The following is a 24,367-nucleotide window of genomic DNA, read 5'->3' as shown; positions in this document are numbered from 1 at the left end:
CTTAGTCCCTCCGGATGCTGAGATGAATTATGCATGTTGATTAAGCCCATTTGAATCATTTATTTCCCTTTGAGTAGGATCTTCTAGTCTCCCTTTTGTGTCAATCCCTTGTCTGGGAAGAATAATATCTGATCCTTAATCGAGAGTTTTCTCGAGCTCCGGTCTGAGATGTAATTAACCACGGGAGCTTGCGCCCATGAGAAACAAAATTCCACAATAAATAAACTCCACTCGAGCCGATGTATCGGGTGGGGGAAACATGAATATATATTAAAAAAATAAAAATTCTAAAAAAATGATTTTTTTAATTTAAAACTAAGAAATTGAGCTCAACAATCGAGTCGAGCTCGAGCTTTCTAAACGAGCTCGAGCCCATGAATTTTTAACGAGTCGAGCTCGAGCTTAGTAAACAAGCTTGAGTCAAGCTCGATCTCAGTAACAGCTAAACAAGCTTAACTCGATTAGGGAGATTCTTGACTCGACTTAACTTATTTACACCCCTAGGAGCACTTATGTTATAATCCACAATAACAATAGGTAGAAAATCACTCTAATGCAATCATGCACTTTTAAATATCATAGGTTTAAAACTTTTAAAAATAATAAATTTATTTTATGCATTGAAAATTTTTAACTTAATTTGCACCACCCATTTTAATTCATTAGGCTAGAAAAATTTAATAATTCAATAGATAGTATTAAATTGAACTTAGGAATTTTTAGTTTTTTTTTTTCCAGTGGGTCGACACTATTTTCATCAGTATATTACTTGACACGACAAGTGCACTTGCGTTAAACAGGCATACACCATAACAAAACTAAACCATCTCTAAATAACTTAATAGTGTGTATAAGCTAAAGCACGAAGCTTTGCATTTGCATAGCTAAAAACATAAGCATCCTGTTAAGTTTTTGACATCATTGCCAAGTATTCTACCTATTAAAATTATTATCCTATTTTACATTTTATATTGTTGAACAAATTGCTAGTTTAATCTAGTTTTCTTTTTAATTTTTACTTGCTTAGTATTGACATGCTTACCGATTAATTGTTATTATTCAGTGTTACATACATTTTTTATTGTGTTGCTTATTGTTGCATGCGTAGTATTAAACAATCAAAATAACTTTTGTTTGACATTGAAATTGAAAAAACTTTAAAGAAAAAATAGAAAAACTAAAAAAATTTAAAAAGAATTGAAAATTGCTGAACAACATCCAGAAAATGAGCAACTTATGCTAAGTTAATGAAAAACATCCTGATTAAGAAGAGAAGATTAGGAGATTTTGAGACTGTAGCTTTAACTGAGGAATGTAGTATAATCCTGCAGAAGAAACTTTCTTAAAAGCTCAAGGATCTGTTTTAAACCTATGATATTTAAAATTGTTATAGAGTGGATTTAGTTGATGCTTGTGTGAAAGATTGCGTGGAGGATCTGTTGATTAATAGTTCTATAGAGATTCTTTTGTGTGAGGATGACATCGGAGAGGGAGAAAGAGCTTTTGCCCAAATGATTTGTGAAGCCCTTGGAAATTTTAGGGATAGGCTTGAAGTGCTTGATATATCATTCATAGGTATGTCATCGGAACCATTTGTTATTGAGGCACCCATTTTAGAGTTAAAAGTCTTGCCTGCCCATTTGAAGTATGTCTTCTTAGGAGAATAGTCAACCTTGTTATCATATATGCTAAATTAGGAGAATACCAAGAAGATAAGTTGATTAGGATTCTTAGCGCTTATAAAGGAGATTTTGGTTAGACCATAGTTAGTATTAAGCGAATTAGTCAATCCTTGTGCATGCATAAGATTTTGATAGAGAAAAATTTCTTCCCAAAAGCTGACCATCAAACGAGACTGAATCATGTTATGAAAGAAGTTGTGAAAAAGAAGATACTCAAATGGTTATATATATGAATTATTTATCCCATTTCAGATAGTGCATGAGTTACTCATATACATTGTGTTCCAAAGAAAGGAGACTTAACCATAGTAGCCAATGAAACAAAAATGAATTGATATCTACTAAAACAGTCATTGTTTGAAAAATATGTATAGATTATAGAAAACTGAATAAAAAAATTAAGAATGATAATTTTCCCCTGTTTTCATTGACCAAATATTAGATAGGTTAGCAGGATATCTCTTTTACCGCTTCCTAGATGAATATTCAGTAATACCATCACATTTCTATAATACGTGAAAATAAGGACAAGACTATATTTACCAGTCCTTATGGAACATTTGTATTTAGAATGACGCTTTTTGGTTTTTGCAATTGATGGGGACATCAGAGCATGAATCGTATATCAGAGGCATGGTCGTCGATCTACGGCCATGATCGCGTCAATGTATTTTGAGTTATTTCATGTATTTCTTTTATTATGTTATTTGTCTTTTATTATTATTTATGTTGTAATTGTTTTTCCGTTTTTACCCTTACTTAAAGGGAGGTCGTATGTAAGCCATGAGGGCATTGTGGTCTTTTTATTTTGAGTCTTATGTACGAGGCTATTTATAGCCCCTATGTTCTTTTTGAAAATGAATGAATGATTATTTGAGAATTTTGTTTTCTTACTTGGAGTTCTTGAGAGACCTTGAGAGATCGGAGAGAGATCCCTTGGAGAGGGAGATTGGGGCATCACCCACCAACCTTGGAGACGGTCGGGTTCGTGGTTTCATATCTTTGATTTCACTTAACCTATCTCCCACCTTTCTTCACAATCTTACTTCTCCTTAGTCGTTTCCTTCCACCCACCATCACTATCAAGCATTAGGTGATGTGTACCTGAAAATGATATTAAAATCATTATCAAGCAATGTCATGACTCGGAGTATGAAGATCATTTTGAAGGATTTAGAACTGCTTCTAAGATCATTCAATATGAATTTTACGAGCCTATCCTATTTAAGAATGTAAATGAATATGTTAAAAAATATGATAAGTGTTAGAGGGTAGGTAAATTTTCAGAAGGCAAATTGGGTTTTAAATAAGACACTACTCAGAGATTTCGCCCTCATGTTGTGATGACTTTATGATAGGAGTTCAAGTTTCCTATAGGCGCAACCCTCTATAGTTAATTATCCCTCCCGATAATAAGAGAGAACTTTCAATTAAGGTTAGTCATTAAATAGATACATAGTATCCAACGTATAGTAGTAGCAGCATTTGATATTGAAAATTAAAATTTTATCACTGTGCACTTAAAACGGATGGTGGGGGAATGATGATGAACCCGGTCAAGAACCCATAGTTCCGTCATCCTGGGCCATCATGCTACACGAGTCAAGAAATGAACTTAAGTTCAAGTCCAATCCTCTTTGATAGGGCGAGAGTTGACACGACTTAACTAGTGAGTAAATATATGATTGCAGTATTGACCGGAATATTTGATTTTATATATATTTATATTAGGCCTTCAAGACCTATAACAAGGAAAATTCATCAACAAAGGCACAAATCCTACAATGAACTCGATCTTTTGTCGACAAGTAGACATGGTCAATAAGGTTCAATCAATAAAATACAATTGTCCATTAATACCCCGATGATGGCTACATTGACAAAAAATCTCAACCAAAGGGATCCACACAAATCTCAAAGAAATGTCTCCAAATGGCTAGAAAAATTCAAAACTCAAAAAAAATATTAGATCCAAATATTTAAAATTAACTGTTAAAACAGTTAAAAGCAAAACTCATCCACCATCCGCAACAGTTTGCCGAGGTGGACAAATTCAAATATCACTTCAGCTCAAAATGAGCTAATGTCTGATCTACAATATCATTAAGATTCATTCTCAAACAGTCTACTGCTAGTAAGGACACGACACATGTCCTCTAACCGACAGTTTTGCCTCCAAGTGACACTTTAGGTAAATAATTATGATTGGAGCCCTCTCAACCAGGTGGTTTCCCTCCAAATGGAACTACTAAATTATAGTTATGGCCAGAGCCTGTATGCTCCCAAATGGCACTAAATCCTTGTGATATGAATCAATAAGATATGATCGATTGGGCATAAAGCTCTCTGTTAACTAAGGTGGATTTAAATTTGCCCCCGTAAACAAACATCCATCACAAGTCTACAAGGTACATTTGGACGATACAACCCATAGTTACCGATAAGGATCCTTCTGTCAGGTTTGGCCGACTATCTCCTCTAACTAAGTAGACTAGGGATCTGATAGGAAATACTTGAGTTCGCAAGTAACCCTTAGGGAATACTTGAGTTCGCAAGCACACCTACCACTAACTGGAAGAAAACAGGGAAAATAAAGCAAAATCTGGGCGAAATCAGCCCCAAAACAGTGGATTACAACAAGGGAAATAAAACAAAACTAACACAAAGCAAGATACAAGTGATCCTCTATTTGAGAGGAGGATCGTTCTCTCCCAATCTCTAGACGCAAGGTCTAGAGCCCTCAAACCTCAAAAGACTCCAAGAGAAACTCAAATCTAAGCATAACCTTCCTTCCCCCTACCTCTCCTATTTATAAGCTCTCCACCGCCCACCCCTTTCCTAAAAAAACAATATTCAAATAAATTTAAATCCAAGGGGTCCCACATATAGGCGGCAAGCTCAAATAGGTAGGAGGGAGGCGGTTTTAAACCGCCTCCTGTAGTAAATTGTCGGCCTAGGTGGGGCCGGCTAAGGCTGTTCTCTCTGAACCGCCTTAAGGGCGGTTCCATAGGAACCGCCATATCAGGATCATGATGACCCGGGACGACGAAACCATGGGATCTTGATCGCGTTCCTCATCATTCCCCCACCATCCATTTTAAGTGCAAGATGGTGAAATTTCTATTTTAAATATCAAAATTCCAAAACAAAAATCAATGCTGCTACTATACACCATATAACACATATTCTCTACGTATCTGATTAACGACTAGCCTTAATCAAAAGTTCACTCTCGTTATCAAGAAGGGTAATTAACTATAGAAGTTTGCACATATAGGAAACCAGAACTCAAATCATAAAGCCCTTGCAAAATAAGGGTGAAATCTTTGGGTAGTATCTTATTTTAAACCCAATAAGCCTTCTGAAAATTTATTCTGGAACCTGATTTGTTAAAACTCCCCCGAAGGAGGGGAGGTCGAGGTGTGAATTTCGGAGCCCACATTGTTGTAGCCAAAACAACTATCCCTGATGTATGGAAGAAAATAATACGGGAAACAGCTAGTGGATCTTCAAATCTTATTTTAGTTTGATTTTGTTTAGAATTTATATTGTGTTAAGGATTTATAGCAAATTTATCAATATTCCATTATATAAGGCCCAAATTATAAAGAATGAAAAAAAATGATCTCTTTCCTTATTTGGCATTCCATGCGTTTCTCGTGAGATGAGTGACTATATGTCAACCTTCTTATGTTATATGCATGAAGAAATGTTCTTCTTAAGTGTAAGAGCTTCTTCTTTGTTATTTAGATAAGTTCTTTGCTTTCTCTTTTTTTTTCCCTCCAACAGCCTTTTGGGATGCTAAAGGAGGTGGACAGCTCCCTAGCAAATTCCAAGGCTGGTTTTTCAAAGATATAAATATATAAGAACCCACACGAACACAACTACTAAGATAAGAATAAGAGTAGATCAATAGATTTTAAGTTGTATAAAAGAATGATTAGTCTTTACTGTAACTTATAGCTAGTTGTCTTTATATCAGGTTTGATGTTTGTGTTTGTACTATATTTCAAATGGATCCAAAAGATTCTCATTTGATTGTTGTTAAGAGGATATCTAATCTTTAGATATAGTGTTGGAAAACATAACTTAGGTTTGTGGTATCCAAACAGAATAATTTCTTGAGATCTTGTCAGATTTTTCAATACAAACTTTGCCACTTGCAAAGTTGATTCCGAAAGTATGCCAGCTATGTGTCAATTCTTTAGTTCTATCACTCGTTTCTCGGTTCATTAAAAAATAGAACTCTATTGCTCTATCAATGACAAAGCCAAAATATGTCATTACACGTACTTGAATAGCATAGGTACTATGATTAAAAAAATAATTAGAAGACTTTGAACATATTTCTATTAAGCGCAACACCAATGCTATAATTAAAAAAAAAAATTATTCAACAAATCAAACTATGTACATTGAGATTCAACATCACTACATATGAGATAATGTTGCCCATGGTGATATTAATATCGAATTTGTTGACTCCAATCATCCGATTATAGATATTTTCAGCAAACATCTAGATAAAGATTATTTTATTCTCCTATAAGGTGATTAGGTATGCGGTACCTGAACTTTAGACACTAGGCGCTTGTTTTTCATTTTGAACATCATTTTAATTTGTAGTCTGTTTGCTTAAATTTATAACTTGAAATTACCAAAAATTATAAAATTCAGAATTTATAGTACTATCAGATGTTGTTCATTATACTTAGTTTTTTTTTTTGCTTATTACTTGTCTTTTTTTTTTCTTTTGATTGTATGTATTGTGTAGTTTTTTGTTCACTTAAGGCCCTTTTTGACATGACAAATGTGGAGAGAAAGAATGAATGAAGTTTATTGAACATGTTGTAGTAGCAAAAATTATCTTGACATTCTATGTTTTAGATTATTTCAATGAATTGCAAATTAGTCATTTCAACTCAAATGTTTGTCCTGTTATAGCTCAATGCAGAAGAAAAAAATTATTATTACGTACTTGAATGCAACTTAATGCCACAAATGTTCATATAAGGCCTTCAAGGTCGATGACAAAAGAAATTCATCAACAAAGGCATAAAGCCTATGAAACCTGATCCTCTGTCCACAGCTCGATAGAGTTGACAATGTTCAATCTACAAATAAAAATGACCTCAAACATCTCGATGATAGCCGTGTTGAATGTAGATCTCAACTAGAGGGGTTAATTCCAAATAATTCAAAATGCCACTCGAATATCCAAAATTCAATATTCCACAAAAATAAAAAATCTCAAAATCTAAAAAATATTTAAAATTTGAAATTCAGCCATCAATCACTTAAAGTATAAAATTCATCTGTCCTCCGCAACAGTTTGTTGAGGTGGACAAGTTGAAAATAATCTCAACTCATAAAGAGCTAATATCCGATCGAGAATATCACTAAGATTCATTCTTAAAACAATCTACTGTCAGTAAAGATGTGGTATATTTCCTCTAATCAGCAGTTTTGCCGCCAAATGACACTGCAGGTAAACGATTATGACCCGAGGCCCTCTGAACTGAGTGGTTATGTCACCAAATGGCATCACGAGATAATGGTTATGGCCAAAGCCAATACGTTCCATAGTGGCATCAAATCCTTGAGATATAAATCAATAGGATATAATCGATAGAGCACAAAGCCCTTTGTTAGCTAAGGTGGATTCAAATATATCCCCTTAGACAAATATCCATCTCAGGTCTGCAAGGTACCCTTAGACGAAGCAACTCATGGATGCCGACACGGATCCTTCTATCAAGTTGGGTCGACTACCTCCTCTGATTAAGTAAACCAGGGACCACGATGGTCCGGAATGACAGAACCATGGGATCTTGATCGGGTCCATCATCCATTACCCCACCATCCTCTTTAATTGCAAGTGGTAAATTTCTATTTTTAAATATTAAATTTTGAAACACCCAAACCCATGCTACTACTATATGTCATATACTACCTATCTATACGTATCTGATTGACGAATAGCCTTAAACAAAAGTTCTCTCTCGTTATCAGGAGGGGTAATTAACTAGAGGGGCTTGCACCTATAGGAAACCAGAACACAGATTATAAAGTCCTCGCAAAACGAGGGCGAAATCCTCGGTGGTGTCTTATATACAAACTCATCTGTCTTCTTGAAATTTACCCCGGAACTTAATTCATTAAAACTCCCCAAAAAAATAGCGGGCCGGGAGGCCTGGGCCAAATTTTTGGAGCCCACAATGTGCTTGATAAAACTCATTCATTAAGCTAATGACCATTTAGAAGTACATCTAGTCTATAGCTTGATAAGGCTTGTTTGTTTAAAGTTCGATAAGCACGAAACGAATCGAACATACCAAACATGAACATCCATCAACTTAAACGAACCAAGCTTGAACACAAATATGAAAGCTCGAATCGAACTTGAACGAACATGAATAAGAAGATGCTTGGCTCAGTTCGTTTACAGCCCTACTTCCATTCCATTGCAAACCTTAAACTTTCTCACGTAAACCAATGCGTTGAGTTTAAAATCTCTCCAATCTAAACCCGATTTACAATTTTTCAATCTTCATACTAGAAAACGTGCTTGTGTAAGATGTCCTTTTTCTACAATTTATTTTTCTCTCCTAGTTTTCTTTTGTTAAGACTCTTGAAAGAGATTTAAATGGATTCCCTTGTTCGTAAGCTAGGCGAGCGTGTTCTTACCCTTGAACTAAAAAACGGTGTGACAGCTTCTCCACAAGCTTGCAGGTGAACGAGTGATTGGTGGTGGAATCCTAATCATGTGGGTACTTAAGCATGGACATAGGCCAATTTGGGCCAAATTTGTAAATCGTTGTGCAGTGTGTTTTTTATTGAACTAGTTTGGGTTCATATGTTAGCCATCAAATGGTTGAATATGGATGAGCCTAAGGGGCTATTTGGTTTAAAAGAGTTAACTATTTCAAATGCCAAAATTTTGAAAATATTGGTATTTGGTTGGAAGCAAGAGGAATGAAGAGCAAAATTTTGAAGTATTTAAATGCGCTCTTTAATTCATTTCAATGTATTCAAAATTCGTCTTATTTTGGGCAAATTCCAAATGCACCACAAGAGTAAAGTTTTTTGTTTGATGTCTCTGCTCGCCGCTCTCTGCTCGCCGCCCTCCAGTGATCGCCAACTGCCACCAGCCACCACCAACTACTGGCGCTGCCCACTCATTGCTAGCCATCTCCGCCAACACTGTCTGTCGTCGGAGGTCGTCGTTTCAACCCACCATCAACCACAATAGTCATTGGGGTTTAAACTACATTCATCTTACTTCAAACTAAACACAAAAAATAATCATATGTATTCATTTTATACTCATTCAAATAACATTAAACATTTCAAATGTATTGCTTGTCTTTCCATTGTATTTCATTTTACTCTAAATTTATGTTTTAGCAAAACAAATTGCCACTAAAACAAAATTGAAGTAAACAAAAAGAAGCTTCTGATAAAAAGGAATTAATGAAGTAAATTTTAGGTGTTTGTAGTCATTTTGCATTAAAAGTCAATACCAAGCACTACGTGGTGACAAGTACTATTCAAACACCAACAATATAGAATGAATAGATGATGCTGCATATGAGATTGATATAAAAAACTAAGGACATCATTGCATAGATTTAAGGTATTGAGAGAGACTTCATTGGAGTCCAAATGGTCAAGCACTGAACAATAGCTTCAGCTAACAGAAAAAACAATCAAAAGCTTTTGTTAAACGTGGAGCAGAAGAAAGAGCAATTAGAGGTGTAATCAAAATTATTAGTTTTCCATAATTGAAGTTTCTGCTAAGGGCCATTAAAAGTTTCTAGGCTTCAAGACAGACGCACCCAACTGAGAAGCAAAAAGAACTCGGCGTCAACAATTGCATCGTACCATATCTACTCAGAGAGTTCAACATGAACTAGGTACTATTTATTGACTTGATATCCCTTTCAAGTAATGCAAGTGGAAGTTGAAATTAGTTTATTTAATTCTTTTTGTGATATAAATCAAGTTAAGGTCCTCAAATTACTCAAATAAATGACGATCAAGAAAATATCCTTTTTGGGAGGGGCTGTCTGTAAGTTGAGGTTATTGATTCTTGTGTTTGAATCTTTAACAGTTATGAAGCCAAACTTACCTGATTAACAGTTATACAGAATAAAAGATCTTGCAGTTCACTTGTTAAAGATATTTCCAAAATGTGTGTCAATACAAAATCCTCACAACAAGCAACCCATGACAAGAGAGAAAGCGCGCACTAGCTTAGTTTGAAAAAACAATGCTATGAAATCAGGATAAAATAATCATCATATTAGTTAAGAAAGCAATGCATTCTTTCTTTTACATAGTTGCTAGACCAACAATAGAGTATCTCAGGCGACAACCAAGCACATAAAGATAAAAGATGGAGCTAATTAGCAAAATTTAAGATGATAAATCAAGGTGAAGTGTAAACTACTAACAAAAAAGCTATTCCCGCAGGGCACATTGATCAAGATTATTCCAATATGCCATCTATGCGCACAAGAGAATATTGGAGCTTAACAAGATGTCTAAGTTCATGATGCTTTTTCTTTTGTCATAGAACAAACTGTTTATTTTTTCAGTATACAACAACAACAACAAGCCTTTATCCCACTTTGTGGGGTCGGCTACATGAATCCTTTTTTCCATTGCGTTCTATTAAGAGCCAAATTATCATCTAAATCTAAAAAAGAAAGGTTATTTCTAATATTTTCTAACCAAGTTTTTTAGGGCTTCCTCTACCTTTCTTAACATAAGTAAAATCTAATGCATCTACTTTCCTAACCAGGTCATCGGAAGGTCGCCGTTTTATGTGGCCAAACCATCTAAGGTGACTCTCTCTAATCTTATCTTCCACTGGAGCTACTCCAACCTTTTTACGTATATGCTCATTTCGTATCCTGTCTTTAAGAGTAAAGCCACTCATCCACCTGAGCATCCTCATCTCAATAACACTTAACTTAATATTATGCTTCTCTTTTAATGGACAAAATTCTACACCATAAAGCATTGCAGGTCTCACTACCATCTTATAGAATTTCCCTTAAGTTTGAGAGGGACTTTTCTATCACACAACAAGCCCGATGCATTCCTCTACTTCAACCATCCAATTTGAATTCTACTAATGATATCCCCATCTATATCACCATCACTATGAACAATAGACCCAAGTTATCTAAAACAAGTGCTCTTATTAATGACTTGATTGCCCAAAGTCGCAATCCCCCACTAGATCTATTATTACTAAAATTACACTCCATATATTCAGTTTTAGATCTACTCAAATGTAAGCCTTTAGACTCTAGGGTTGACCTCCATAATTCAAGTTTACCTTTAAACCCCTCTCTAATCTTATCAACAAGAAGAATATCATCAGGGAAAAGCATATACCAGGGTACAACCTCTTGCAAATGTCTAGTGAGAACATTCATGATAAAGCAAAAAAGATATGTGCTTAAGGCTGATCCGTGATGTAATCCAACTGCGTATTTTTTTTACATAATCAATGGGTTGAGGTTTTAATGGTTTTATTTCCATGAAACATTGACAGAGAAGGGATGATAGTTCAGAGTACATCACAAGATGCAAAGAAGGTATATGTACAACAACAACATTAAGCCTTTGTCCCACTACGTGGGGTCGGCTACATCAATCCTTTTTCGCCATTGTGTCTGGTTAAAAGTCAAATTCTTATTTAAATATAATAAAGAAAGATCATTTCTAATATTTTCTAACCAAGTAAGAACGTAATGAAAGCATCGCTAAATGTTGAGGTTGGTTATTAAATAAGTATATGAGGAACTAGGCTAGCATCCTTAAGAAAGACTAATCAGTAACATACAATGAATGACACTGCCGAAAGGTTTATTCAACACAGAAGGTCACGAGAATTCATCTAGGATGATAAGACAAGATAATACTGCTACTAGCTCATGTCCATAATCGAAGTTATGGTTCTTAAGCTAATTAATTTTGCTAACAAAAGCTCTGCCTAAAACTACAAAGGTAGGACAACTAAAATTTCTGAAAAATACGATATTTTCAACTGAAAGGAATAAATGATAATCGTTTATGGTAGAAACTCGTATCCAAATTATTCTGTTGAATATGAAAGAAGTGCAGGAATTATAAAATTTACTTATGCATTTTTAGTTGACTAGATTGACTTTCTTTATCTATTTTCTTTAAGTTAGGAGCAGGACATTTAAAAAGTAATTTCCCTTATCTAATCTTGCTTTTTGTAAACCAATGCTAACTTGGGTCTACTAATCATTGCCCGTCGACCATTTATTGGAGTTATGTTAACTTCTAAGTGATCAATCCGAGGAGGCAAACTCCGTGTTAAGGCATATGAGAGTGTCATATTTAGTCCCACATTTAAGGCGAAATTTATCTAGATGTAAATGTACTAGTGATGGCCCTTACCATATTTTTAAACTACTTTAGTTGAAAATATATTTGACAATTGGGTTATCAAGCCCAATTTTACTCCCCCTTAACCCACATTCCCAAATAAGCGGTGTCGGAGTTAAAGATTCGATCGACCGAGTGGTTTAATTAGTCTTCCGTGCTTTACACCATGGTTGAGGGAGGTTCAAGAGTGGAGGACTCAAATGATGACTCCATGTAATTTAGCTTGGGAGGTCATAGTGCATAATAGTTGATGAAATTGAAAACATTGCTTTTGACGGTGAGTGATGGTTGATATTGAGAGCTCTCATGTAAGGGTGAGATTTGTCAAGACGTGTGAGAGTTTTGGGTTCAATCTCACATCAAATAGATAATTTTTTATGCACACTCCATAACACTCTTCAAAGAGGTTCAATATACTGAGAGGATCTCTTCATTTCTATCAATTTCAGTTCCAAATTAAGTCAAGATCTAGACAGAAACTCTAATGTCAAATCTAGACACTGACATATAAGCATAAGCTACCAACACAATGATGGCAAAGCCACAAGGGAGCAGAATGAACAACAAAAACAACAAACGAGAAGCCTAGAACTCCCGACCAACTCAAAATCCTTAATCACATCATCTAAGTCAACGCAATTTATCAAATGTCAACCTAATAGTCGCCAGCAAACACTCGGCCAAAGCAGCAGCTTCACAGTTTGCTGTTGCAGGCACCATTGTATATTATCAGCACTCCAACCTCAATCAACTCACAATACAATTCCAATTCACACTCAAATGCGGTTAAACATAAATTGTATCGAAAAAATCAGATATCTCATCAACAATCACGAAATCCAACAACTCCACAAGCTTGAATCCATAGAAACGAGCCCAACTGGGTCCCATTGATCAGAGATAAGCAGGAGAACAGTAACAACAACCTCATTAAAGAAAACCCAAAGAGCAAAACAACAAGAAAAGCAGCAGTAAGGAAACCTGTAATCCTTCTCGAGAAGTCATCCCACCAATCGCGTGAGTACTCGCCCATGACCGTCGGCGCCGTAGTTTCAACCTTCTTCTCAGCCCTCCTCCTCTTCTTGAACCCTCTAACGGGCCCCATGATCGTGTCTCCACCGCTGGCCACCACCGATATAGATCAAAGAGAAGAATCGCAAAACCAAGGAAAGAGTTTAGATGAACTAATCAGCCCAAGATGCAATCTTTCATAACTGACAACAAATATGAGATCAGATAAGTCAAAAACTGAGACAGATACGAAGATTGATAGAGAGAGTGGGTGGTAACAAGGTTGTTCGCAATAAAACATGCAAGAGAAAGAGAGAGAGAGCGCGAGCGAGCGAAAGTGGGAGAGGGAGAGGGAGAGAGAGAGAATAGAGGTGAGATAATGCAATGTTTATGACATGAGTCATGCAGAGGGCTGAGCCTCGATAGTCGACCATGAGACCATGGGAGGATTCAAATAGCTTGGCTTGGGTTCTCCTTTCTCTTTTGTAAGGGCTACTGCATCAAAGCTACATGATAATATGATATAATCTTTCTATGCCTTCCTATCAATGTATATATAGAATTAATCAACATTATATAATTAATATTCTTTTATGTGGTCTTAACATATCCATCATTGAAAGCATCATAAACAGTTGGCATTGAATTAAAATAATTCGATATTATATTTTATAAGATATTATTTATTATTTAATGTGTTCATTCAAAGTCACAATATTTGTTGAATTACATTTTATTTATTTTGTTTGAGGGAAATTTATTTGATGGAGCATAAATTTTGGTAATACATTCAATATTTTTATGTCAATTTTCTTATATTTTATACTGTGGCACCTAGTTTGGCTCTATGAGATTGTAGTCTCAAGAAAATTAGGAAAAAAATGAGTTTAGAGGAAAGTGTGGTGGTCTGGTGTTGTTGCAACAGTGTTGGGGATGGAGTCTAGGAAGTTTGGGAGAGTTTGAGAGTATTGTTAGTGGCGTTGCGGTATCAGAAGTGGTGGCATTGTGGTATTAGGCCGAATTAATACTTTTTAAAATAGTAAATATCTAAAGTCACTAACCTAAGCCCAGATGGCCTTTAGCCTAACCAGCTTGTCGGGGAAGAAAGAAGAAAATAAAGAAGAAAAGAGAAGAAAAAAGAGAGAGGATTTAGAGTCTGAAATCTTATTTTTGTCCATATGGTTAGTTAAGAAAATTGTCGGGCTCGAAGTAGGCCACCAATACCCTACTTCCAATTTAAACTCTAAAGTATATAACAAAAGATATGTTGTTAAAGGTGTTTCTCTTAAGTTTTAAAAAGGTTTCACTGCATAACTTTTTATATATTATTTTATTCTCTGTTCTAGATAATTTGATTATAAGAATGCATAATTTCACTGATCAACTTATTATGTATGAATTTTTATTTATTCTAGAATATGGAAGCCTATCTGAAATGCAATACAATTGATAAAGAATGTTAATTTAGTGTTATACACAATATCTATGAATTTGATAAATTTCTGAATACTTTGAGTTAGTAATTGAAATGTGAGGCTTTTCTATACAAGTTGGTATATGATACTATTTACTTTAAAATGTTGTAATTGTGCATTGCATTTATATTATTATGCATTTTATGATATTATAGATTTTTTGAATTGAAAAGAAAGGAATTTTGAAACTATCTGTTTGGGCGCAATGTAGAAATGTTATATACTAGATTATTCTATTATGACTCTGAATTAGTTCTGTATTAGAAATTATGTTCTATTCTAATTCTACTTTGCACCATTCTTGAATAGGTGGGAGGCAGAAGATTGTGAGTTATAAGAGGCATAACTACAAGTGCATTCTATATTCATGTGTGCATTAATATAAGTAGAACTTAAGTGTTAAGCAATACTTTAATGATTATGTTTCAAATTCATTTTGTTATAAATTAAAATTTTGTTATGGAGAATTTGGTGTTGGCCTAATGAGTTTATATTCTTTTTAATGTTTATTATGTTTCAAAAAAAAAGGAAAAGGTCCTGCTGAGTTGGTCGATTAGATAGAGAGCAAGAAGCACATACTTTAACAAGTATCTAAAATTTTGTTTATAATTTTGTAGTTCATATTTAATTAAGTTTTATTGGAAACAATGTAATCTTGACTATTGTAACTAATTCTTTTGGAAAGAAAAGTTATGGTTGTGCACTCTGAATGTTATTTTATATATTCTTGATGACCACTTGACTTTGTGTATATTTAGTTGGAAAAAATAAGTCTTAGAAATATAGGAAAGTGGGTTTAAATTCTTCCTTTGGGTCTTGGGGTGTTGCAGAAGAGGCCAAGATTTTGTGCACTGAGGTGGATTGAGATATTCAAGTTCCTCTTTTTTTGTTTTATCTTTTTGTATTCATGAGCCATTAATAGACTTATTAATTGTTATTAATCTCCTAGCTATTGTAAATGTGATTTTTGTGAATAAAATATAGTGAAATATTTTGTTGTATATGATATTCAATGGCTTTTGCGAGAAAAATTGATTTATATTGAATTTATAGAAAATCTGGTAAATGATTAAAAAGAAAAAAATAGACCATTCTTCCAATTTAGATATTGGGGTGTGACACTTTAGGCTCAAAAATATTTGTAGATGTAGGTGTGCTTCATCAGGTCTAATAATATGAACTCTGCTTTATGCCTTACCCATCATCTAAGCTATCAAACTAGTAAAAAGTGATATTTTATTAAAGCTAACTATCGGAGCAATACTAGGTACGTAAGGGTGTTTCCCGACTTGAACTTTATCTATTTCTCATATTTAGGTCTAGCGGATCCATTATCACATAAAATATCCAACTAAACATACATACACATGAAAACAAGAAGAAATGAATTCACAGATAGACTAAAAACCACCTCACTTAACCTACAAATCAATTCTTATAGCTCTACTTCACGATCAATTTTTAAAACTAATGCTCTGATACCAAAAAAGCATGTTACAACCCAACATGATAAGACCCATAGACTGAATATGTCCTATTATGTTGGCTTGCAATAAGCAAACCCCAAGATCAAAGTTTTGAAATTTTTTTAAAAGAATTTTATCCATATTTTAACTTTTAAAACAACAATAAACCACATAGCTACTATCAATATCTATTACTAAAAAATAACTCATCCACAAAATTTTTTTTTCATTAATAATCAAAATGTGTATATAACTATACAATACATGATTATAAACTGAGCTACATAATAAAGTAATAAAAACTAGTCATGACTGTACAAAAATTAGAAAAAAGGAATACATCTACATACTCAAATCAGATCCTGACACTACTACTCGACTGGCCCTTTCCCCTATCAAACCTTAAAAATAGAAGGTAAAATAACAGTGAGCTAACATAGATCAGTAGGTCATATTTAAATCAATCTGAATTTTCAAATAACTTATTTATTGCAGTTAGTAGCTAAAATTATAAAATTATTTCAAGATATAAATGCACTAGATAGGGTCGTAGTTTCAATTATAAAACTTTAAATTTTATTGCATAATAGTAGATAAACAAGCACTTCATATCTTAGAGCAATATATAACAAATTTCTTCATATAACTCCAAATGCTCATCATCAAAATAGAATGTGCTTATAGCACAAAAATATGCTTATAGGCACAAGAACATGACTTTTCTCAACCAAAACATGCTTTCTCTTCCTCCAATACACTTACTCATAATTTCTCATTTTAAACAACAAAGCTTGTAATTCATTTCTAGCAATAAGTAAATCAAAAGTGAATATATTCCATAATTTCTCAAAGTGTTATAATGATAGGCACAAAAACCCTATTGAGCAAAAAATATATTATTTCAAATTTTACAAAATTACTAAGGATTATACATAAGTCTATTTTAAAACTTTAATTGTACTACAATAATATTTTTTGAGTTTGGGATTATTTTCCAGAAAATTAAAAAGGCGCACATTTCAAAATTTCTAATGTAAAATTCTTCAAAAAATGCCAAAACTATCCAAAACTATTGTCTCTACAACAAACAAAAAGTTACACGGCGAAAGTTTTGTAGGTGGAAAATTATCCTTATTTTTGTTTAACAAAAATATAATTTAAATACAAAATTCAAAATTTTTTATATTTTTTAAAACTGAGATAGGCAAAATATCACCTACCTTGATCAGAGCAACTTCTAGAATTAGGCGGAAAGTAAAAAATGATCTGAAGTAGCCTCTAACAAACTTTCTCTCTCTAGAATTCATTCTCTATCTCTCTAGTGTAGGTTACCTAATGGATCGAATGAGATGGAATAGTAGATTTGGATATTTAAAATAATAAAATTCAGCCTAATACAATGGAGTCATGTAGCACTCGCCAAGACACTCCTTTAGAGAGCCCACAACGCCACCTCACTGGATTATTTTGCGAATAATTTAAGAGCATTGGTGCTGAAGCACCATCAACCTAGTGTTGTAGCCCAAGGAAAAAAAATTAGATTTTTTAAGTGTGCAAACAAGCCCCTTGGACCCGCGTTAGAACACATGCATACTTTCACCTACACAAAAAATATTCTCAACTATATGTAGAAGGGTTCAAATGTCAAAATTTAATAAATTTACCTTTTTTCAGATCAGGTCAAAATAGATTGATTTGAATATCAAATCTAAAGGTGTTATATTAAAAATAATATTCATGAAATCATTAAATCAACATCAACATTAACATATAACAGTAAAAGTGGGTAGCAATCAATATGAACAATGTTATATCATATGAGTAATAAAATCAGTATAATTGTACATATTATAAGTAGTGATTCGTAACCATGCAATGGATTAGTAGGTATCATTTATATACCCATTTGTTATAAAAAGCTTATATAATGCTTTATGAGATCAATACACTTGCCTTTATTATATACATGTCGTATAATATTTATGCAATGCATGTATATCATATTTTTTTATCAAATATATTATTCCTTTTATCAGTCTTATCTATCATATCAGTCTTGCCTTTAAAGTCATATGTGCATGTATGTCTTATGATATTAATATTATATTTAGTATGTATCATGTATATCACATAGTTCTAATAAATTATATGCCTATGAATCCATCTCATAAATCATATCACTTGCTTGTATCAATCATGTCTTATAGCATATGCATGTCATATCATATCATGTCATTTATGTAACGTATTCAATATGTTAATATCATATGCATGTATAAATAATATATCCAAGATTAGACATCCAAACACATATGGTGTTTTTCTTGTATATAGTCCTATAGGCCAAACCTACATAAATCAATTTCAATCATATTAGTCCTATTTATATAAATAAGTTTCATATCACATGTCACAAGTCATCAGTTAGGTGGCTTTTATGTAAGAAGTCATCACTTTCTGTCATTCAATGTATCATATCATATCAATAAATCTCCTTATACATCTCTTTTCATATAACTTAGGATTACACTATAAATCTTATTTAAAGGAAAACTCATTGGCACACCCCCTATATAAGATAACATGTCTCCAGTCAACCTAAATTAATCAATTATTTTCAGCCAGCATTTCTTGCTTTTACACACATTTTACATCATATAAAGCAAAATAGCAAATATCATATATATTCAATGCAACTATTATTATATTCATTATGATGCCAGTAGTATGTCAAAAATGCATGTTGAACTCAATGAACAATAAATATATGAATATCATGTATTTTATATCTAAATATAGTATATTGATTCTTTATTATTTATAATTAATATAATATTATTTATTTAAATTAAGATAAAATATAAGATAAACCACCATATGAAATTTTAATATTGATTAGTCAAAATACTCATGATGATGATATCCATGATATATCAAAAATTAAATATTGGAAAATCACTAAAATAAGAGATATTGCATTTTAATCAAATTAAGGAGAGATAAAATCCGAGAAATCAAATCCACTAAAAATGTAAATAAGATTCAGGTTACCTATCATGGTCAGAATATTTTTTTTCTCAATGGGAGAAATGGATGAAAATGACTCAAAGCGGACTTTCTCTCTTCTCTCTCTACTCCTCTCTCCTTTTTCCCTTCTTTCTCTCCCAATCAACATAATAATGAAGGGGAGGGATGGCTGGGTGAAGGATTTAATTAAATGGGTTTATATATTTTAAGATAAAAAAGTAGTAATTAGACATAACACTACTGCGCTTTCAGATAATCTTCCAAATTTCCCCAAAATCTCTCCACGAGATACCCAGCGCTACAACAGAGTCGTCCCTACACCGTAACACACACCCAAATCCATTTTTTGTCTAAAAATCTAAGAGCTCAATGCCGGGATGCTTCCAACCCTGATGCCACACACTCACAGAGAAAATTTTTTTAATATGAAGTTTGCTATTATAATCTATCCATCTTAAAAACATATCATCCTCAATATTCCCAACTATGAATCCTCAATAGATGGATAAAATCATTGAACACTGGTCACATCGATCATCAATCATCAATTAAATTTCATACACATTCATTCACACATGTAGGCATGCCAATCAATTAATCAATCATGTAGCAAATTAAATAATTAATTTCAATATATTTCAATCAAAAATAACATTTGAAAGAGAACTTGTACCAATGGACCTCTCGAGTAAATCTCACTTCATGTTGACTCATATTATATACTATCACTTGTATTGGGGGTGATGTCATCACTAACTGTATGGGTTGCCTCTATCTCTCACTCATTTTCCTTCCATTTGTCTCGCTCAATAATCCTTGAATAGACATTCTCGATCCTATCATTCTATGTCCATATGCTTATTTAGACTAATTTGTCCTTAACCTTGATCTCTCTCCAAATCCTATCTGCAAGCAATTCATCATCCTATGTCCATATTAATCACATTAAAAAAATGTCCATATTAACCACATCTTAATTAATGTCCAATAATCAGATAACATTGTCTTTTATGTCTTCTCCCACATATGGGACACTCCTGCATAGTATTAGCTGTACCATGGGTCCTCTCCTTACATAAGCAAATTTGCTTATCTTTTTATAAATCTCTCCTCTAGTTACATCTTCATCTGCTCTATTCCTACTCATGCCATGTCTAAATTAGGAAATGACCACATTATTTTCCATTAATCTAGCTTTCTCAACTAGCTAAAAAAACTCTTGAATTCTCAGTGGTACAAGTGGATGCCTCAGCTCATCCTTCAATCCCCTTAAGAATACGTAATAGTTCGTCTTAGCAGCACTGACCAGTTGAGATGCATAATTGGCTAGTGAAGTAAACTTAGCTTCGTACTATATAATTATCCTATTTCTTTACTGTAATCTCATGAAAGCCTCTTGTATTTATTGTTTTGTAGATGACTGTATGAACTAGTCCTAAAAATACTAACAAACTCCTCGCATGAAATTAGTGAGTTTAACCTGGCCTGTAACTTTTCTTGGTCCAATCTATCAGCTCTCATATTCACTTTCAAATAAAACACTATAAATAATATATTCCTATTCTCTTGACATTACATACTATAAAAAAAATTCTCCTCCATAATAGTCAGTCTAATGCCACCTATGGCTACACTGCCCCCTTAAATACTGGGGGCTTCACCTTATGAAACATCTATAAAAGTTTGTCCTCTTCAGCCTTCTTATTCCCAATATGTTTATTACATACATCAATTATCAATTATGCTATTAAACTAACAATCTGCATCATGTTTTCAGAGCTCACTAAGGCCACTGTATTATACTCATTTGGTACTTCAGATGGATATGTTACATAGTATAGTTCTCTTCCCTATCAATACAATTCAATTATATATATACACAGAATTAATGCAAAGAAAATAAAATCTAGCATTACCTAATTCTACCCATCTCAATCATTTTTTTAGCTCTGACCATAATTCAATTCTTCCAATAACCTTTACTATTATAATAATTAGTATGCCCCATGATCTAATTTTAGAAGAATTATCTATTTTTCTTTTGATAGACTACCATAACTCTAAATCATATACATCAATATATATATATATATATATATTCATTCCCCAAAACTCTTTTACAATACCCAGGAGATCAAAAATAAAATAAAACCAAAAGATTTTTCTGTCTCACTCTGGGTCCTAGCCCATACTCAAAAATACATGAAAATTATAAAGTGAGCTAATAGCTTAGTATGTTACCAGAATCTACAATTGCAATCAATGCAAAAAAGTAGAAATATAATTTATATAATGATTAAATCAATATTAGAATGAATATATAACTATAATAGTAGATAACATTCAATATAAATAGTATCATATCATAAGAGTAATAAAATTATTGTACTTGTACATCTTGTGAGCAGTGATCATTAGCCATACAAAGGATTAAAGGGATATATCATTCTATACCCATCAATTATAAACAACTTATATAATGCTTTATGAAATCAGTACACATGCATTTATCATATATATGTCATACAATCTATGAAATGCATACATGTTCCTATCAAATGCATTCTTCCAGGTATCAATCTTATCAATCATATCAGTCTCTTACCTATAAAGTCTATATATAGGTATGTCTTATAAGAAAATAAAAACCCATCAGAGGCAGACGAATCAGGAAAATGATGAGACAACACAACACAAAAATAATGAATAAGGAGAGGAGGGAAAAAGAGTGCTTCCCTGAGAGAGACGCCCAAATCAGGTGCGGCGGCCAACGTCGTCAAGAGGAGAAAGCCCCTGCCGAAAGGGACAGGGGAAAGACCTAGCTGAGAGGAGTGATGGAGTGATGAGGATTAATAAAATTGACTATAGATATAAAAAGTTATAAGTTATTTATGAATCTTGTAGATATTGATGGTAGGGCTTGGATGTAACAGGAAAGATTAGATTGGAATGCAAAAGCAGATGTGTCATAGTTGATTTTGTGATTGGTGGGGTTTGTGAACAAAGGTAATAATGGAAGATGATAGAGGTCTTTGAGGGAAGTGGTGAATGAAATTAGAACAAGAATTTGGAGTGGTTTCTTTGTCAAAATTGTATGTGAATTTGGGGATTTTCATTGGCAAATGAAGGAAATCTCCATTAATGAGTACTAGATCATATTTTGAATACTTCAAGCTAATCAAACTCCTAAAGGAAAAAAATAATAATATATACAAGAAAGGTTCATTACAAAGCCATATCAGCTTAGTTTACAAATGAATGGGACCGCATTGGTTCAATTACAGGATTCAACTCTACTTGGTTTTGGAAGCTGGTGAATAACAAGATAATTTAAGGATAGAAAAGACTGACTCAGTTAAGTCTATGGGTCAACTTAGCTCACAAGCATCACTACTCAATTACACACAATGACAACTTTGTTTAGAGGCTAAATCCTTCTCAGATAGATAAGACTAAGGCTTCGTTTGGGACGGCTTTTTTATTGCTTTTTAAAACGGAGTTTTAGTAAAAAATAAAAATAAAAATTTTATTAAAATTCTGTTTTAGAAAGCAATAAAAAAGCCGTCCCAAACGAAGCTTAAGCTGAAGCAATTTGAAGAGGCTGAGTCCATTCAGGTGAAGTTTGAGCTTACTCAATTTGAGGAAATTGAGCTCGAACAAATTGAAGTCCAATCATCTCATTCGAGACTATTTGTTATCATTTGAGCTCAATACAAGCATAAACAACCCATTAGCCAGATTCCCCGTTGCCTTGAGAGTCCTCTATTGAAATAATAGCAGCAATTCCTAACATACAAGCATAAGCAGCCCAACCCGTTCCCCTCCCTCTCACGGCCCAAACCAAGGCCCAAGAATTCCCTTTCTTCTTGTTTCAGATCTAGCCCATTATGTACCTAACAATACCGCTCCATTTGACTAAAACGGCCCACCTGTGCTTCCCTTGCTTGCCTAGAGAGGCTACACAAACAGCAAACTTCAGTCCACTTATTGCTCTCATATAAATTCCCTCACAGCCACTTCATAAAGCATTCCAACTCCTCTACCAACTCAACCCAAAGCCGATTCAAACCTCCAACCGACCCTCACATCCAGCCATTCGACCACCTAGCAAGCCGCAAACCGACCGGAGAGGGTAATCCCTCTTTCTAATTTTTTTAATTTTTTGTTATTATTATTATTATTAATTGATATTAATATCAGTATTAGTATTATATTACTATTTATATTATTTTACTATTATTATCATTATTAATGATATTATTGATTTTATATATTAGTAATATTATTAATAATGTACCTAATAGTAATACAATAATAATAATAATAATTGTTGCGTCCAGGAGTATTCGCGGTGATAGAGAAATATCATATTTAACGTCTTAGTGTTGTACAAAAATCCGGCACGCAATCAGATAAGTGAGTGTAGCATTTATAAGACACCAAGATTTTAACGTGGAAAACCCCTGTAAAGGGGGAAAAACCACGGGGCCTAGCCCAGTTTGAATGAATCCATTAGTATTGTAGTCGATTATAAATGAGGCCATTCCTTGGGAGAAGACCTTAGCTTGATGTACGTTTTATAGAGTACATTACATGATGTGAATATAAATAATCACTATTGACATGTTCATTTGGTAGGAAGGACCTAGTCGGCGGGCGACGTAAGTCAGGAAGACCGTAGTCGGATGGCGACGGAAGTCGGAAGGACTGTAATTGGTGGGCGACGTAAGTCAGAAGACCGTAGTTAGCGGGCGAAGGAGGTTAGAAAGACTGTAGTCGGCGGGCGACGTAAGTAAGGAGGACCGTAACCGGCGTGCGACAGAGGTCGGAAAGACTATAGTCGGCAGGTGACGTGAGTCAGGAGGACCGTAGTCGGCAGGCGACAGAGGTCGGTAGGATTGTTGTCTTGCGACGGAGGCTGGAAGGACTGTGTATGACGATGAGGGTCAGAAGGACGGCGTCAGGTAGAAGTACAACAATGGAAAGAAATCCATCTTCGAATATACGTCCAGCAAAAGTCCGATAATCGGTGGAAGTCTGGCGTCGGGTAAAAACTTGGCGAAGAGTGAAGGTCCGACGTCAAGTAGAAGTCCGACGTCTATTGGTGGCTGAGGAGAACTCTGACATCATTTGAGCGGAGTTTCAGCGTTATGAGGGAACTCTGTCATTAATTGGGAAGAATTTCAGAATCCCGTGGAACTTAGGCAGAATTCTGGCGTCCCGTGGAAGTCGGGCAGAATTCTGGCGTTCACTTCTTCTTCTTCTTTTTGGTTCC

General features: G+C 34.0%; 1 protein-coding gene across 1 annotated transcript in view; it reads right to left on the bottom strand.

Moving 5' to 3' along the window:
- LOC110097818 (protein ALP1-like) overlaps window positions 1-13,624 on the bottom strand; it is a 33,589-nt gene extending 19,965 nt beyond the window's left edge. Inside the window, 1 exon segment of the mRNA XM_020824399.2 lies at window positions 13,095-13,624. Coding sequence (XP_020680058.2) covers window positions 13,095-13,218 — 124 coding nt within the window. The 5' untranslated portion in view covers window positions 13,219-13,624.
- Window positions 13,625-24,367: the final 10,743 nt, after the last annotated feature.

This window comes from Dendrobium catenatum, unplaced genomic scaffold, assembly GCF_001605985.2.
Source record: "Dendrobium catenatum unplaced genomic scaffold, ASM160598v2 fragScaff_scaffold_231, whole genome shotgun sequence".
Lineage (NCBI taxonomy): Eukaryota > Viridiplantae > Streptophyta > Magnoliopsida > Asparagales > Orchidaceae > Dendrobium > Dendrobium catenatum.
Note: the sequence above shows the minus strand (reverse complement) of the source record. Positions and strands in the feature narration are given on the sequence as shown.